At 44.5% G+C, this 17620-nt stretch overlaps 1 protein-coding gene across 1 annotated transcript; it reads right to left on the bottom strand.

Annotated features, from left to right (window-relative positions):
• Positions 1-134: 134 nt before the first annotated feature.
• T265_03594 (hypothetical protein) lies at positions 135-16653 on the bottom strand (the record flags this gene model as incomplete). Its single annotated transcript, XM_009168113.1, has 12 exons — positions 135-368; positions 911-1013; positions 2835-2949; positions 3081-3142; positions 6507-6594; positions 6735-6813; positions 9685-9970; positions 10911-11136; positions 13119-13248; positions 13953-14023; positions 16452-16561; positions 16597-16653. 12 exons carry the CDS (start codon positions 16651-16653, stop codon positions 232-234), a joined length of 1464 nt encoding a protein of 487 aa, XP_009166377.1.
• Between the last annotated feature and the right edge of the window lie 967 nt (positions 16654-17620).

Raw genomic sequence — 17620 nt, 5'->3', positions numbered from 1 at the left:
GATAATGATGGTGAACGATGTATCACGCTAATGATAGTCTCATCCTCCAAGCCTGAACTCAAATATCGTTCAAAGATAAGGAACAAACAGCCCACTACTCTACGAACCAGATCATAAAACAAAACAAAGCAAGACAGGTAGTAGCGACTGCTTTTCATAAGAAAGGTAGTAGAGCAAACATGAAATTTGAGAACGATGGGAGCCGTATAAATAACACGGAAATGCGCGAATTTAGGCAACTGTGATAGCTTTTGGCGCATCCAGCGTACTGTCTACACCGTTTGTTGCCTCATCCTGTGGTGTAACAACGTGTTCCGACCACTTGATTTCAACAGTGCTTTTCTCAGAGGCAAGTCGCAGGAATTGATCTGGAAGGCGATGAAAAAAATAACAGTGTGTAACCTGGAGGAGCTGCAATAAAGATGCAGGTCAGCTCAACGAGGTAACATTATGCTCATGAAGTTACAAATGAGTCACTTGGACGCTACCCTATCAACGATAAACATAGTTAGGAAGTTGAAGGATGCTTGAAACGATACGATAGCATCAGAGTGACTGCGATTTTATGAACACTCAGTCATCAGAATGCCCACTATTACATTTCACAAAGTGAACTTATGTCTATGCAATGCGAAACTCATCCAGTCAAGTGAGATTGATCTATGGATCGCAAGTGACTGCGATTTTATGAACACTCAGTCATCAGAATGCCCACTATTACATTTCACAAAGTGAACTTATGTCTATGCAATGCGAAACTCATCCAGTCAAGTGAGATTGATCTATGGATCGCATGGTAGAACATTAATCTGAGCACAACCAATACTGCAGTCAGAAGTGCGCCTCACCAAAACTTCAAGAGTAAAAATTCGGACTGAAGTGCATATTTATCTAGCGTGAGAAAACGTACCACAACTCGCATCTTCCGCGCATTCGTCAAACGTGAACAGAATCTCGTATGCATCGTGGAGTAAAGCACGCAACAACGTCTGAGCAGCGCAGCAAAGTTCGTCCTGCAAAATAAATCCGAACGGGATGGAATTCGGTTACGAGTGAAACCCCTCATTCAGTCGAGCCCTCATGGAACAACGTTTACTGTCGATCGCTTCTTAACTACTCATTTTTACAAGTAGTTGAAAACGAAAATGGTTTACGAGTGAGCGGATAGGCAAATCGTTCGGTTTCCGAACCAGTCCCGAAGGACCGATGGGATCATGAATGTTATCTGAGTGTTTGTGTGGGACTAGCAGGAAACTAACAGACTCTCAAGCCTCAGAAAGTGGTTAAAATAAAGATATCCCAGCCAGTTTATCGCCTCAGAAAGTTTGAGGACTGTTCTACACAGGTAACTGTCTTTACAGCCCGTTAACCGATTACCCAACTGAAACACTAGGAAACCTAGACCGGGAAGAAAAGCACGCAGAACTGAAAAATAGTTCTTGCATCTTCTAACCAACACGATGCTTGACTATGCATTGACACAGTAGCTTTGTCAAACAATCGAAATGAGGGATAAATTGAAAACGCTTGAAGTTGAGAACAAGCAGGTCATTTGTAATGCGTTTGAGCTTGGTCAGGAGAGGCCGAAGTGAAAGTTTCCTCCGGTAACTCAGGGATGACGGATGGTCCGGCAGACGAAAGATAATACACTTAATCGATGGCTTTAGTGTGACAGCGGGAACACACCGATTCATTGTCTTTGATGTATCACCAGTGAACTGACAGGATAGGAACCACAGGAGGGAATATACGGGAGGCTGGCTGTGCTGGGAGAGATGGCCTAGGTACTTAGATAATCGCGTTTCTGTATGAAACTCATAACGCAATAAGAGAACTACTATTTAGCTCCCTAATCAAAATCTTCTAAATCCTCAACTCCACCGCATCAACTCAAACCAGTGTCCGTTGGCTGTCTGGGGAGACGAAAGTCCGGTCCATTGTGAAAATCAGCAATAGCAATGACCGGCAGAGGTACGGTGAATCAACACACCGCCTAAGTATGTATGGGAGGTGCGTGTAAGAGTCCAAGATACTTCAGCTGACAGAGCTTTCCCCCATTGAGTGAGAGCTCGCGAGTTAGAGTCAAATCGTGACGTTTGTCCGCATTCTATGAACTTGGGTTCCCATTCATTACTATTTAGGGCTTCAACTCCCCACAATAAATACCAAACAGAAGCATTCTGGGTCTGGTTAGTCCGTGGCCTCCAATGCGTTGCTGTCACCTGACTATTCTTGCAGCCCCAGATTAGTGGGAGCATGGCGGCAAATCACTACCAAAAGGTTTACAGCTGACGAACTGGACTAAACCTCGAGAACATGACGTTCACACTCGGACATATAGTAAGGAGGCAGATTACATTTGAAAGAGAACTTAAAATAAGGAGGAAGCGCTGGGTGTGTATTGTCAGAAACATACCATGATCAGTGACTGCTAAGGTAAAGAAAATGCTCGGTTGTCGAATAAGGAGTTGCGTTTCAAAAAACCGAAAATGGATAAGAACAGGTGAATAAAGCCTTGGCGAGTGACTTGAAACAAAACGGAATCAGTGGTAGCGTGAGATCTGGTAATTTTCAAGTGACCTTTCCTTCTGTAAGCGGAGTCAATCTACGATGAAATGTCGAGAAGCCCCGTACAGCTGTGCGATGCTTCTCAGCCTTTCAGCATAGATTGACTTCATTTCCAAGACGGACTTTCAATTGCAAACTGAATTATTCAACAGGTACTCAGCATGTTCTTTTGATGGCAAACTAAATTATACCAAATAAAAATAGAACTATACCAAGAAAACAGGGCGAAATGCGCGGTTGGACGTTTTTAAATACCTGGAACTCACCTGTTCCGCTAAGGTCATGGTGGTATGAAGCCGTAAAGAACCCGGTTCGCAGGGGTCGATCACACCAGCGCTTCCAGGAAGTAGCATCCCTGAAGACAGCAGCTGCAGAAACCGTCTAGGGTGAAAGGCGAGGGGGAAGGTGTTTACGATTCTTCCAGTTTATAAAAATTCCGCCCCAAGGTGATGCAGGCAGAATTGGCAAATAAATGAGGCATTATTTTTACACGGAATAAGGTTCACACATACCGAAAAGCTTGATTGACTGGAAGCGGTTGATGACTCGGATTTTGAACAACCACATGAAGGGCCTGAAAAAGAAGGAAATTTCGTTGGCTGGTCGGCAAAGGAATGTATTCACCCATTATTCTCGTAAAAAGAAAGGGAACACCTACCACGACCGGAAACAAGAACTTCACTTGTACCTTTGCCAACAAGCTGGTACGTTTGACGGAACCATGGTGCCTCTCAGTTGATGACAACGACGACGTATCCAAGTAGAATATAACAGTAGACTGTTCTATCTGCATATAGTCCAGACAGCAAGAATGCTTGTGTGTTACGTGCGTACCGTCAAACCAAACCATAGTCCAAGAAATTTCTTGGATGACATCAGTTTCTTGCGGAAGACCCCGAAAACCGGTCGGTGAATCAACCAATCAGTCAACCAACCAACCAACCAATCAATCAATCAATCAATCAACGCAAATTTACTGACCGGGCCAATCAATCAATCATCAATCAAGCAGTCGGTTGAGTGCCCAATTCTGTGTGCTCTGTTTAGGTTTATAACGGGAGAGTCGTACTTCAAATAAATTTTGTGGTAGGAAGAAGGAAGTCGGTTTGATGGTTAGACGGTGAAAAACAAGTTACGCTTTGTTGCATCACAGTCTACTGCGCATTAGGTGTCACAAAATGACACGTCGAGATTTTCACGCAGACACGAATATCATGGTTGGTCGGCTTATTGAAGTTTCTTTTAACGGGTATTCCACTCCTGGAATAGGTCACTAACGCAATAACCCTCGGATAGAGACAACCGTATGAGTGAACTCGAGGCAAGACAAACCATTTTTATCACACAAAAAATATATCAGTATAGAGCCCAAAAGTCAAAAGACCCCGGTAAGAATAATTTTCTCTCCACCTGTAAACTGCAGCATTGCGGATTAAAAAACTATATCAATCTACTCCTAAACATGCATCAGTCCCATTCAAAATCTAATAAACTACCGCCTCAGCTGACAAGCTGTTGTGTAGCAAAGAGCTCTCTAAGAAAGGCCAGATGGTGAGATGGCCCAAGTGGTTAGAGCGCAAATTTACTGACCGGAAGGTCCGTGGTTCGAACCCAACCTCTGCCTCTCGACTTCCCCTGTCTGGGCTTGGGCAACCGGGCAGTACCTCAGCCCTTGTGCAACCTTCGGGTGGCATGGCAGTTAGGCACAGCTACTGCTACAGCAGCTGAACCACACAAAAAGGGGAAACTTAGCACATTCTCCGGGCGAATTTTCTTCGGAAGAGGAGTCGCATACTAAATCGTCAAAGCAGTTTTACTAATCATCAGGAGAATAATAAAATAGCCACACAAGACCGAGAATTCTTGCAATACGATAAAACGTTTCCGGAAGGTTCAAGTCAACCAAAACCGGATCAGACATGGATTGTAAGGAGTGCATGTCCATGTATCTGTCGTTAATTTGAGGATATGTTCAACCCATGCTTTGTTTAGATTTCCATCGGCCTCATTGACGGGAGAAAAAATAAAAACCAATCAGTTTTAGCACCCTTTGGGTGCCTAACTGCCATGCTACTCGAAGGAAGCAGGAGAGCTAAGATACTGCCGGGTTGCCCAAACCTAGATAGGGGGAATCGAGAGGCAGAGAGCGGGTTCGAATCACGGACTTTCCGGTCAGTAAATTCGCGCTATCTCACCTCCACTGACGGAAGAATGGGTGTCAATAAAGCAGAGATTCCCAAACTGTGATACGAAGACTTTTTTGGGAAAGGAGGAGAAAAAGTGGCAAAGCTTTCGTCAAGATTGCCGTGGGCAGCCTCGCTTCAACATTTTCTTGCGAAGAATCATGACAGTAACGTGAAAACCTTTACAAAGATACATCAAATTATATGTTTGAATGGAAATCGGACTTTCGGGCCAATTGAGTACCATTTATCTCTCGATGCACGAGTGCTGCTACCTCAGCTGGATTGAAGTACTGGAGTCTATAATCGCATTTTTGAATTGCAGTTCCACAATGGGTAACCTTCTAGCATGTACTGAGGCGATGAATTGTGACCAAAATGATTGCAGACCCCCCATCGTGGTTCTTGATTCCATTGATTTCTCCATTCGTGTGTGAGTGTCCTGCCTGTTCCACACTCGGAGACGGGGACTTGTGAACCTTTCCGTGGGCAGTACGTGGGAGTGGTGCAATTGGCTGCTCTGTTCTTGAAGTTCCTGGAGTTGAGGTCGTATAAAAGATCGAGGATATTGGAAGACCGAAGCGGATTCACTTGCAGTACTATGTCTGTCCTGTGGCCCGAAGCGCAGAAGTACTCTGCTCTCGTTGGTCAGATGAGTAAGCTCGGTGGGTCAGTATAACTGATCGGACGCACTGCCTGATGATTAGATTACATCGATGAATAGAGTTCAGAGATCAGTAAGGCAAAGTTGCATGCAACAAGTTCAAGAGGCTCTATTAGCATTCATTGAAAACCGGCAGACTGTTTCAAAGTAAGCTCTTGACTCATCGAACTCATCGAGTTTGGAGCTGTTGTCATGGTTTCTTGTGTTTGGAGGGCTACATTCCCATCAATCTACTCTGATTTTATCAAACGTATTGGCTCAGCGTCAGTAATTCAAATTTTTAATGAAGGCAATCGAGCTGTCAGGGTGTTTGATGTTGAGGCGAGTGACAAGAGACTCCGAGTTATGTTCGGAGGTTGCGGAATCCCCATGAAGCTACAAGAGTGGGCACCATAAACGGTTAGGTAGGCACGCTGGGTACGGCCGAGCTTAATGATCGAGTAAGACAACAGTTTGTGTCATGGGGGTGCAAACAGATCCAACAAATAAGGCTTTCCTGCAATTTTACGGATAGCTCTGCTTTGTTCGCGTGGGTGCAGTTGCTGTTCGGTTGGAAGCTGTGCGTAGCAGTTTCTTCCTCCTTAGCACAATTTCTCAGACACCATGATTTCGTCACGACGTATTCTGTCCGAAGCGTACGCTTCAGGTTTCTGATAAAACTAAAAAACAGCCCACCCTGACCGGTTCAGTTCTGTTGTTATCATTGTTTATCCAGTCCCATCTCTACCTAACTCAAACTTGGACCGCAGTGAACTGCATGCCGTTGGAATGACTATTTCACTTGACTGTTTGAAGACAGATCCACCCGATAAGATGGCTTATGCGTCACCCATTAGTTGTTGTGTTCTACTGGCTGAATGAGAGTCACTCAGTGCACCCGCAGGATTATGGGCTCAAAGGGTTTAATATCCTAACTACTTGATTTTGGACACAGGGTAGTTTGTGTTCTGCACTCCTAGGGAATATAGTGCATTTCATCCAGTACGTTGACGCTGAGTACCACGTGGATGCAAGAAAGTACCGTGTGCGCTGACGGAGAGCTCAGCAGCTCCTTATAGGAACGTGTCCATTATTATGACCGAATCACTTACCAAAAGATTGATCATCCATGAGTTCATATATTGAAATGCTTTGAACCGTCGACGAAAGTCCTTGATAATTCTAATCAGTACCTTGACTCTGTCAAGTGAAGATGTAACAGGTTAGTAGTTAATTGGTGATCCAAACAGACCAAGTTACGAAATTTCGGAACACATTTAATCACAATGAGACGCCAAAAGTGATGTGGGCTCAACTGTAAACTGTTGAAAGCAACTTACGCAGTGTGTGAGACATTGTCATCCAGCCAGCGAGTATGCCTGAGTGCAGCTAGAGCAGTCTTCTGTGTTGACGGATTGACTGAAAAGAGAAAGCGAGAAAGAACATGACAAGTACACCGACACTGATGAGAAGGTAAGGAAAACGGACACGATGGCGGCAAGCAGAGAAATGAGTTATGTCTACGGCTGCACCCGCTTATAAATTAGCCTGTGAATAGTCAAACTAAGACAAAAGTTTTGAAGAGCTGCTAGCCGAGTTCAATTTAGTTTTTGAACGATGAAACGTGCACAGTTGTGTTTTGGTCCGGGTTACTACAACCTGAACCATACTCACCAAATCGCTTCACTTGTGACTTCAAAAGGGCATACCTAAAGCGTCGTAGTATCGGCTGTGTAGCTATGTGGTTGTGAGATAGCCTGTGCAAGACGGTTGTGGTTAAGGGCACGAATTTACAAACCGGAAGATCCGTGGTTCGAGCCCGAGCTCTGCCTCTCGACTTCTCCTGTCTAGGCTTAAGCAACCTGGCTTTCTTCTGGTGGCATGGCAGTTGGGCACCTAAAGGATCCTACAGCTGAACGCTATTTTTCCCATGTGAAAAGAGGAGCTGACGCGTGTTCGGGCTTTTGACCACAATTCCTCACGACCATATGCGTTGGATGGCATCACTGAACTCAAGGTGATTAGAACACGGTTTGCTGAGCAGCAGATATTTCAGACGCAGGAAACACCTAGGACTATGAGCTTTAGTAGCTTGGACATGTGCTACGCATGTTCTATGATTGTGTGCAGAGATCAGATATGTTTTCCGTGCCTTCATCGGAATGGGGAAAACTGCGAGGTTGACGACCTGTGACTTGGTGGAAAGGAATAAAGAAATTTCGAAAGGTTCGGGTGCAGCTGGTCGAGTCCTCATGGCCCTCCCTGCACTTGGTTGGAAATACTGTGATTAACTCATCTTCGCTTCCTCACTGGCCTATCAAAATGAATTACCCGGCTGAACTTCGATGTTGCTGTCTATGAGGATAACGATAGAAGGCAGTTGACCGTCGATGACGTGAAAACGAAGACGGGGGCTAAGTAGGATCGATAAAGCGCTAGAGAATAAGAATAAGAGGTAGAAGAATAGGGATAAGTGGATGGATGCAAAAGGGTAATCGGTCACCTGATGCCGCCATAATAGTGGGTGTCTCCAGCTATTGACGAAATGGGACTTTGGTCCAAAGCCCTCACAAGGAATATGAACCAAAACAACTGAGGCCCCTGGTTAAGCTTTTCGTGGCCCATCCTAGATCAAACGTTATCCGCCCTACGCTTTCTTCCCATGAGAGAAAGCTTGGACATACTATATACGGAAATTAGTGATACAGCTTATCGTTTTACTAAATATGAATACAGTACTGCGCCCTGATGATGATAGGGTATTTCCTTTCCTGCAATTCACGCACCATTGATGATACTTCGGTTGTACCCGAGTGTATATTTCGTCTGAATTGTGAGTGCTTCAGGTGCCCGTTAGCTTCATCTATCCGTGAGTAGCAAACTGGTACAATGTCGCAAACATGTAGACGGGTCGTCTACAGGTCCATTAGAAACTAGCATTTTTCATCAATCTCAAGTCGTTAAAGAACCAGTAAGCAGGTTGCCTATCGCAAAAAAGTATCCCCAAAGAAAAAAATGCGGTAGTCATTGAGTTGTGCGTTGCTTCAATCGGATTCGTTCAGCTTCATTACCTCCAATCGAACGGTAAAATATCCCCAAAGATGAGGCTTTCTGCGTGAAATCAGATTCAGTCAAGAAGATTCCACTGATGCAACGGCATAGTGTGTCAGCGATATTCATGATATACACTGATTTAAGTCGACTTGTGAATTAGCATCAACAGCATTATGAGGCTTCGTCCTAAGGGTTGAATCAGCAGTTTGGGGAAAGAAAAATAGGCCCTTTGGCTCTCGGGAGTCCCAGAAAGTCCATTCGATGACAGCGTTTCCTCTTTCAGTTCAGTTTGGTTTATCAGCTATAAACCATGTGCCAAGATTACACGGTTCCGGCTGCTATCGGAGAATGAGAGAACGTGGGAGACAGATCCAAGCACTGCATATGACGGCATGAATAGTCTATTCGTATTGTAAACTGCTCTGAGGAAACGGAGAATTTAGCAGCTACGCACTGAAGAAGATAGATTCGATGCGAGAGCATCACTGGCTGTGAGAATAAGAGCACCTTTAACCACTGATGAGTTGAGTCCGGGGGTCCTCATCCAGGGAGGTGGCATTTATCAACCAGCTAGTATCTTAAACTTCGTCTGTCTCTCCGTCGCCAACACTCAACACAGGGATGGACAAAAAGACCTCTGCGTTTCTTTATAAGAGCCACACAAACCGAAATATCTGTGAGTTTCGGAGAGAACACGCTATGTTAAATATTAAGATACTGCACTGAGAATTCCACATCGATCTATGCCAACTGAATGAGCAATACACTAATGGTCTTGCTTTTAGGAATGCCAAAACTCTTGTTTTTGGGTGGTCTCTTGTATTTAACCCTTAGGTTTTCGAGATCAAGAAAGTAAACCAACTCGGTTAGTTACACTTAACAGAACCTAGTCCGTGACTTACTGACTGTCATTGACCAAATTTCTTTTCAGTGACTAGCCTTTACGACAGTCCGGCTTGAATTGGCATATTGGTTATTCCAGTACACTTGTAAATGCCTAAAAAACCCTCCTAGTTTGAACAAGTATAAATAATTAAAGTAGGATTTTGATCTGGGTTGTGTAGAAGGAAGAGGGGTTTGCTAGTTGTTAGCACCACGCAGGGTTGAACAGTCTCAGAAATGGGAAATTATTAGCTGACCACTGTCTCAAAAAGTTTACACTGTAGCGTTGTTGATGCACAATACACTGTGAAGACTGTTCCGAAGAAAACCAGTTCAGATTAAAAGGTTACGTACTGTGTATATCCGCATCAACTTTGGCAATGTTTGAAGGAGTAGTCGTAACGAACACACGTACAATCGATGGACCCACGGTGACAGAAAATCCATAATACTGCACATTGACGCTGACGGGCTCGGCTGGCTTCGTAGATGCCAGTTTACTCTCCACAAGGCTCTGAATACCTTTCAGTAATTCCCCAGTGGGCAAAATACGAGTCACGATTACAACATCCGCCGTATTGTGGCCTGCCAACACGGTACCCAATTTGAATGATCCGACAGGTCGAATTTCTTCGATGTGCTGAGATAAAGGTAAAAAAAAGTCACAGAGGGGGTGAATAAATTGGTCCACATTCTCTCCGGTCTAACTGGAGACTGTATCACACAGCTACGGCAAGAGTAAGATGAAAGATTCCCGTTTATCGAATTCGACACACGCGAGCAAAACTGCACAACCACTAACCCACCGCTACGCACTACTGCGCTCCACAGTAACGCACTGATGATGTCACCTCTTATTGGTGATAAACGTTTGCAATCAAATTGCCCAGCTCAGCGAACAAGCGAACGATAATCATCTACGCTACCTGAGCTACCGACATTTTCCTCTATAGAAAACTGCATTCCACATTGTTAGCACCCTAGCTGCGGCTATACTGTACTTACGCTTGAAAGGCGAATAGAATAGAACGTCGCAACTGCAACTAACAAAACCCCAAGCTTTTGAAATGGAGGACCCACCACCATACTAACACTAATCTCGTTTACGATGGCATTATAGCGATCCTGGGGATACTTTCCATTACGTTAAGCGTATTAAGCAAACTCACGACCTAGGCTTCTGCTCATAGTTACGCACTGAGACGCACATCTGTGTTTCAGAGACTGATGATTTGGTTGAGTAGAACCTTCCGTGCCGTGCACACAAGAACCCGCAACTTCTGACATTGACACGCGCCAAGTCTCTCAGTCTAGCACAGCGTGGTGTCCTTTGCAGCCCGTTCAGATAATATATTCATAAAATGTAAATGCTTGTTTCTTCTAGTTGAATTCCCAATCTAGTGATTGGGGCATGTTATATACTGTTACTCTATTGACCTTTTGAGGTATATCGCTAGTGTGGCGCGCGCAGGACTAAAACATAGGTGAGTCAGTACAGGAATGTGTCCTACGGGTCATAGTCGATTGGGCTCCTATGAACAGTAGTTTGATACAGTGAACAAAACAGAAACGACACTCACCCCAGCAAGTGGACCCGTAGGGCTTATTATTGCGCCATCGACTATTTCACAAATACGGTTGACCAGCGTCGTCAAGGCTTGTTGTTCACCGGAAGAAGGTATCAGTGACTCGTGATAGCTAAGGAGACATTCCGTGAAAGCACCATCATCTAGTGCATTGACAAGTTGAGGCTCATAAATTGTCAAATCAAAGGGTAATTGAACAACAAATGGTGGATGTTGGGCTCTAAAATTAAGACAAAGATAGATAGGATCCCGTTACTGAGATTTCATAGGAAGTTTGTGTCCCCTAAACTATCATAAAAATAGACACAAGATCTCACATACTTTCCCCCTATTGTTTTCTGGCCGAGCATAAAGCGGGTTACCATATGTTCAGGTAATAGCACATAAGATTTGTCTTAGAACCTTCAAGAACCTAAACCAGTCTGCAACCGCGTTCTGTTACACGAGGGTTACCATTCCATATTGAGATAGAGGGGCTTGTGGGGGACTCACAAGATTATCCACAGTCTCTAGTTATGCAGTAACTTTCTGGCTGTGAATTGTGGATTGCAAGTATAGTTTGGAGGGCAGGGATGAGCCGCGAAGCCAACAGCGATGACATACACATCTCCATTACCTAAGAGACAACATTATGCCTGATTATAATTTACAGTCCGAAATGTAGTATGTGTCCACAGAAAAAAAAGAGCTGGAACCCTACGTGAGGATTTTCCCGCTAGAGAGATACACAAGATAGGCTTGACAAAACGCTTGCGTTCAAGGTGGACAGTTCCAAAGACGACTGGGCAAGATGATGACCGATCGGAGGCAAAACGATTTCATAATGAGGGGTCGGCGACCAACGGTAGCCAGGGTTAGTATAACGCGCAGTAACATACAGGTAGGTTCAAATAAAATACCGTCGATGCATGGAGGTATAGTTAAGATGCGCTAATTGTGGAGAAAATGAGTCACATAAGCTCAGCATGATGACCTGTAAAATGCTTTTGTAAGACCACCGGATATTTGAAGAAGCTGGTACAGATACAGTAGAAAAATTTGTGTCAATAAGTAACTAGTGAAACCCTGAAAAACTAACGCACAAAACCATTTGAAAAGTCACCTGTCTGCTGTTAAAATGCATCTAGTGTAAATAAATCAGAGATGTTGCAATGTTACAGTTCAGATGTGCACACTCACCCTCTCTGACGAAAATTCCGAGGACCACGAGTAGACATGGGTAGAACTCAAATGGCTGAAAAATGGCAAAAATCAATCGCCTAGCATCAGAATAACAAGTAGTTCAACATTGGAGACCACTAGTTTCAGGTGGAAGGGGTAAGGAGCACCTCACAACAGGATTTTAGGACTGAACTGGCACCTATGTTCATGTAGTCTCTTCTTCATTCTTGGGCTTGAATACCTGCACACCTGTGCTCTCTACCATGGAATAATTTCCTACCATTGACTGTGGATTTCGGTATACTACGGACCGCATGGATAGAATAACGCAAACTCTAATGAATTAGTTCCCTACGGACCAAAAGACAAGACTCTGACCTCGAACGCGCGTGGTTCATCTCTCCAAGTGAAAGGAGTTCTGGACATCTCCGGATCTACGCAATTAATTTGATTCGTCGACGACTCTACAGACGCCAAAAATCTTCGAGACTGGACAACAAGACAATAAAAAAGTAGCCTACACAATGCGCGCCATAAAAATGTGGGAGGCGGGACGACTTAGACATGTTTTGCGATGACTGTGAACGATCGCATCACAGACTGCATAAACGTTCGGAAAGAACCACAAGAAGCGATACCTGGTGGAAGCGCTCAGCAGATATTACTTATGCGAGGCGAGATATACTGACAAAATCCCCCAACCTCCAACTGGGTAGCCGACGAACCGGGATTAATCTTTAAATAGTCCCTTGAAACCTAGCCAACACACCACCCGAATGAAGCAAGAGAGCCGAGATATTACCAGCTTTCCCAAGTCTAAACAGGAGAAGCCGAAGAGCAGGAATTGGGTTCGAACCACGGACCTTCCGGTTGTGTTGTATTTTTGCTCTGTTTTCTTGAAGCGTTTCATCGTTCATTGCTAAACACCCTCTCGTTTTAGCTCGCGGCACCAAAGCTTTGGATGAATAAAGCCTAGATTCTGGAACCTTAGTCCCTACCATTCTTATTCTGATTGTTACCGCACTCCGTTATTCGTCAAACGGGGCGAGATGGCCCAAGTGGTTAGAGCGCGAATCTACTATCCGGAAGGTCCGTGGTTCGAACCCGACCCAATCTAGGCTTGGGCAACCTGGCAGTATCTCATCCCCTGTGCTTTCTTCGAAAAACATTGCTAGTCAAACACAACAATTTATTCATCCAAAAAGTTTAATCGAACATTGGATCGATTCTTACGTCCTGAAAGGTTCGGTACCTATCCGAATACTCAAAACTCACCAGATATCTGGGAGCACTGGTTTTATACTTCCACGAATTTCCCTGATCCCATTTCTTATCATTCACCGAATAAACTCAAAACCTTATTCAATTAAGTTGCTCTTAGTTTAGGGCTTCACGAAAGACTGTAAGGATGACGAATCAGTTGTTGCTACCTTACGGGAAACTTATGTACAACCGGCATTTTTCGAATACTTCTGCGCAAGACGGAGATCAAAATACGGGTCTATTTGTGCAGAAGCTTCGCAGTTTGTTGGCAGATTGCAACTTTAGGGCTGTCAGCATAGCTATGAAGCATTACGAGACGTATTTATTGGTGAACTTTATTCGAACATTATTCGTCGGAGGTTATTGGAACATACGTCCCTGAATTTTAAAATCACCAACGACCATAAAAAATCCCTCGAATCAGCGCGAAAACAGTCGCAGTCGCTTCTGCCGAATAGTCAAATCCCCTGTGCTACCATGTCGAACGACCCACCAAGGTCTCCGCGTTCTCAGTCATCATCGCATCAACAGATGACTGTTGCTATTATGGGGTCTTCACGCTTCTTCTGTGGCTATGCTCGTCAAAATAAGAAAATCATTCATCTGCAGCACCCTTTCGGTGCCTAACTGCTATGCCACCCGAAGGAAGCACGAGGGCTGGAATACTACCACGTTGCACAAGCCTAGACAGGGGAAGTCGAGAAGCAGAGGTCGGGTTCAAACCATGGAATTTCCGGTCAGTAAAATCGCGCTCCAACTATTGAGCCATCTTGCCCCCTATGCTCGACACGCGCATTATAAATGCCCCGCTAAAGACGCAACCTGCAAAAACTGTGGAAAAAGCACTTTCAAAGCGTATGCAGATATACTACTGGTCGGAGAAACACCTCATCCGCTTTAAGTGCACTATCTTGCATTAGTGCTGCGGCCCCCGAGTGAAGGCTAACGGTGTTCCACTTTGAGCTATTGTTGATATTGAGGAAAGTTTCATTTTTGAAAATGCAGTCCGTCGTAATCAGTAGCCTGTACTGCCGTCGTCATCTGAGATCACTTTGGCACCCACCCAGCACAAAAGCTTCACTCTTGCACATTGTTTTTTAACATTGCAACATAAACATGTATCCCCTTTAAGGTTTTCAGTATTACGTGATTTCTGTGCGGAGATCCCACTTTCTTATGCTTTACAAATCCCTGAGAATCTCATTCAACGGTGACAAACTTTTTTCCCTCGCTTCGTTTACTTCGTTTACGCATCTTGATCCAAGGTGTAAATCCATTGTCATGATATCCAGACGATATTCTGCAGATGGCGAGGTTTTGATTGCATCAGAATTAAAGCGTTTACTCACTCAACAAACCATTGAATACTCAAAGTCACCAAATGCTCGTGAAGAGAAGTGAGCGATAAAGAAAACGAATGGTTGGTAACTACAGCCAAACGATAAACCAATTTACGCAACTGGACGCTTATCGACTCCCAGAACTGAGGGTGTGGGTAGTAAAATAGACAAATGTCGTACTTTTAGCACACGACATTGAAAGAGCGCAGCAACAACTACCCATAAAAGAAGGTGACAAAATCTACGACTTTTGAGGATTGCAACAATATTCATCAATTTCGCTAAATGCTGTTCGGAGTAAAGAATGGAGCAGTGTGATTTCAGAGGGTCATAGATGACATAATATGTGCTGAAAAACTTGCCGTGGAATGCGCCTGTGTGAATAATGTCACCATTTGTGGAAAGAATCAAGAAAACAATCGGAATCTCCAGTGTTTTTTCACCCTAGCACAACAGTATGGTCTTCAGTTAAATCACGATAAAAGCACAATTTACACCATGAAACTCAGACTCCTTGGTTATGAAATGATGGAAGCTATCATTAAACCAGATCCTTAACGTTTCAGAGTCTTGCAAAAGTTGTCCGTTCCGGATGACATGAAGTCTCAACAACGTGTAGTTGGCTTGTTCGCGTACTATTCTTGTTGGGTAAGCAATTTCTCTGGTAAGATTCGCCCAATCACTCACAATACAACCTTTCCAGTCCCAGGCTGCTATAAAAGTCTCAAGAAAGAGGAAGTGGGTGCAGCTGTGATCCTTGTCGATCCGGGAATACCCCTGACATTCAAAACTGATGCATGAGCTGGTTCAACTTCCGTTGCACTCAAATAAGATGGTAGGATGGTCGAATTCTCCTCACGTACAGTATCTGCCAGTAAAAAGCATCTCCACTATTGAAAAAGAGGCATGCGCAATTGTCGAAGCAGTGCGCAAATCGAAGCTTGGGACTTATTTGAAGATTGTAATCGACCACCGGTCAGTTGCGTTCATGTATTCAACACAGCAAAAAGGGAGAAACAACAAAATCCATATAATGGCGGATGGGGTTATCGCTCTCTTTTGATGTAACCTACAGACCAGGGGCCAAAAACAGAGTGACTGACACGCTCATCTAGTTTTTATGCGATCAGTTCATTTTAGTTGGATCTAAAGCGCTTACACGCAACCCTGTACCAGCCTGGACCAACACACATGGTGCACTTCGTTCGTGCCAAGAATCTCCCATTCTCCCTAGGGGATATCCGACCTGTCACTAAGCGATGTCACGTGTGTGCAGAGTTAAACTCACGTCTCAAGCCATCCGGTTGTACGCTCACTAAGGCCACACGGACAATTGAACGTTCAATGGTAGGCTTCAAAGGACCACTCCCCTCGATGGCTCGAAATATCTACTGACGGTCGAAGACGAGCATTCGTGCTTCCCATTCGCTTATTGGTGTCCAGATGTAAGTTCGTCTACAGTAGTATCATATTTTGTGCCACTCCTAGCTACACTTGGCCTATCTAGTTACATGCATTCTGATCGTGCTTTATTATTCATTTCGGATAAGCCTAAGCGGTTTCTTCGTGAAAAAGGCGTTGCCACCAGTTGGACCACCCCATAAAACCATGAATCCATTAGATGTGACTTTGTGAAAAGCTATTACGTTTTCATTATGATCAAAAGGTTTTCACATCAGTCACTGGGAAACCGTACTTTGTTGTGCACCGCCACCCATGCCACTCCATACGGGTGAATGTTTTATCATAATCGAAAATCCGCAGTCGGTACATCATTGCCTCAGTGATTGCTTTCTCCGAGACCAGTTCTGATGCGACGAAGTACACAATCTTCGAAGTTTGACCTTGAGTGGAACCCTGAGTACGCATATGTCCGAGGCCCTAATGGCATGGAAGAAACGGCCTTCTTATCTCACGTGGCGTCTTCCGCAGATTTTGAATGCGCCCCAGATTCCGAGCATCAGCGATCGCATTCTAACACTGGTTTCTTTGTTAAACAGAAACTATCTGACTACTCTGCTTTGGACGCCGAAATGTTGAATTGATATGAACACAACAGGGGGCAAGATGGCCCAGTGGTTAGAGCGCGAATTTACTGGCCGGAAAGTTCATGGTTTGAACCCGACCTCTGCCTCTCGACTTCCCCTGTCTAGGCTTGAGCAACCTGACAGTATCCCAGCCCTTGTGCTTCCTTCGGGTGGCATGACAGTTAGGCACCGAAAGGGTGCTACAGCTGAACGATTCTTTTATGAACACCATTGGTTGCACAAGAACAGCGGATGGGATCGTATATCTGGCGCAACAGAGAACTCTAACACTAATCAATATAAAAACGGACATTTGTGATCATTATAATCAACGGAGGGATGTTTTATATTTACTCTGCTACCTCGAAGCGTTTTATGGTTCATTTTGTAACTTCTGATGTTTTACCTCAGATGAATAAGCCCAAGCTTTTGGGCCCTCCGTCATTCCCGTCCTTGATCTCATTGTCACCACATTCCATTTCTCGTCAAACAAAAAAGGTCAGTAAGTTCGTGCCTTAACCACTGAGCTATCTTCAGAAAGTACTGCTGAGTCTAACAACCAAAGACGAGAGTATTTAGATAAATCAGCCAAACCTCTGACAGGGAACCCACGTTTCTGTAGAGCAATAAATGGAATGGTTGCGGCAAAAACTAGACACCGCCCCATATAGCCGACTTCCCAACAGAGGGGAAGGCACTCACTCACAACAAAACAAACCATTTGGAAGTATGGGTGTGAGAAGTGGACTCTGCGGGCAGCGGAACCGAGACATTGTCAGGCCCATCAACCGTTGTTTCAGAACCAGATCTCGTGTGGTTGGCGTCGGCAAATCCATAAAAGGGCAACAGGAAGGCGAGTGTTCGGTTACGAAACTGGGACTTCCATCGCAGAATCTGTCCAGCACCAACAGAT

The sequence above is a fragment of the Opisthorchis viverrini genome (genome assembly GCF_000715545.1).
Source record: "Opisthorchis viverrini unplaced genomic scaffold opera_v5_52, whole genome shotgun sequence".
NCBI classification, from domain to species: domain Eukaryota; kingdom Metazoa; phylum Platyhelminthes; class Trematoda; order Opisthorchiida; family Opisthorchiidae; genus Opisthorchis; species Opisthorchis viverrini.
Note: the sequence above shows the minus strand (reverse complement) of the source record. Positions and strands in the feature narration are given on the sequence as shown.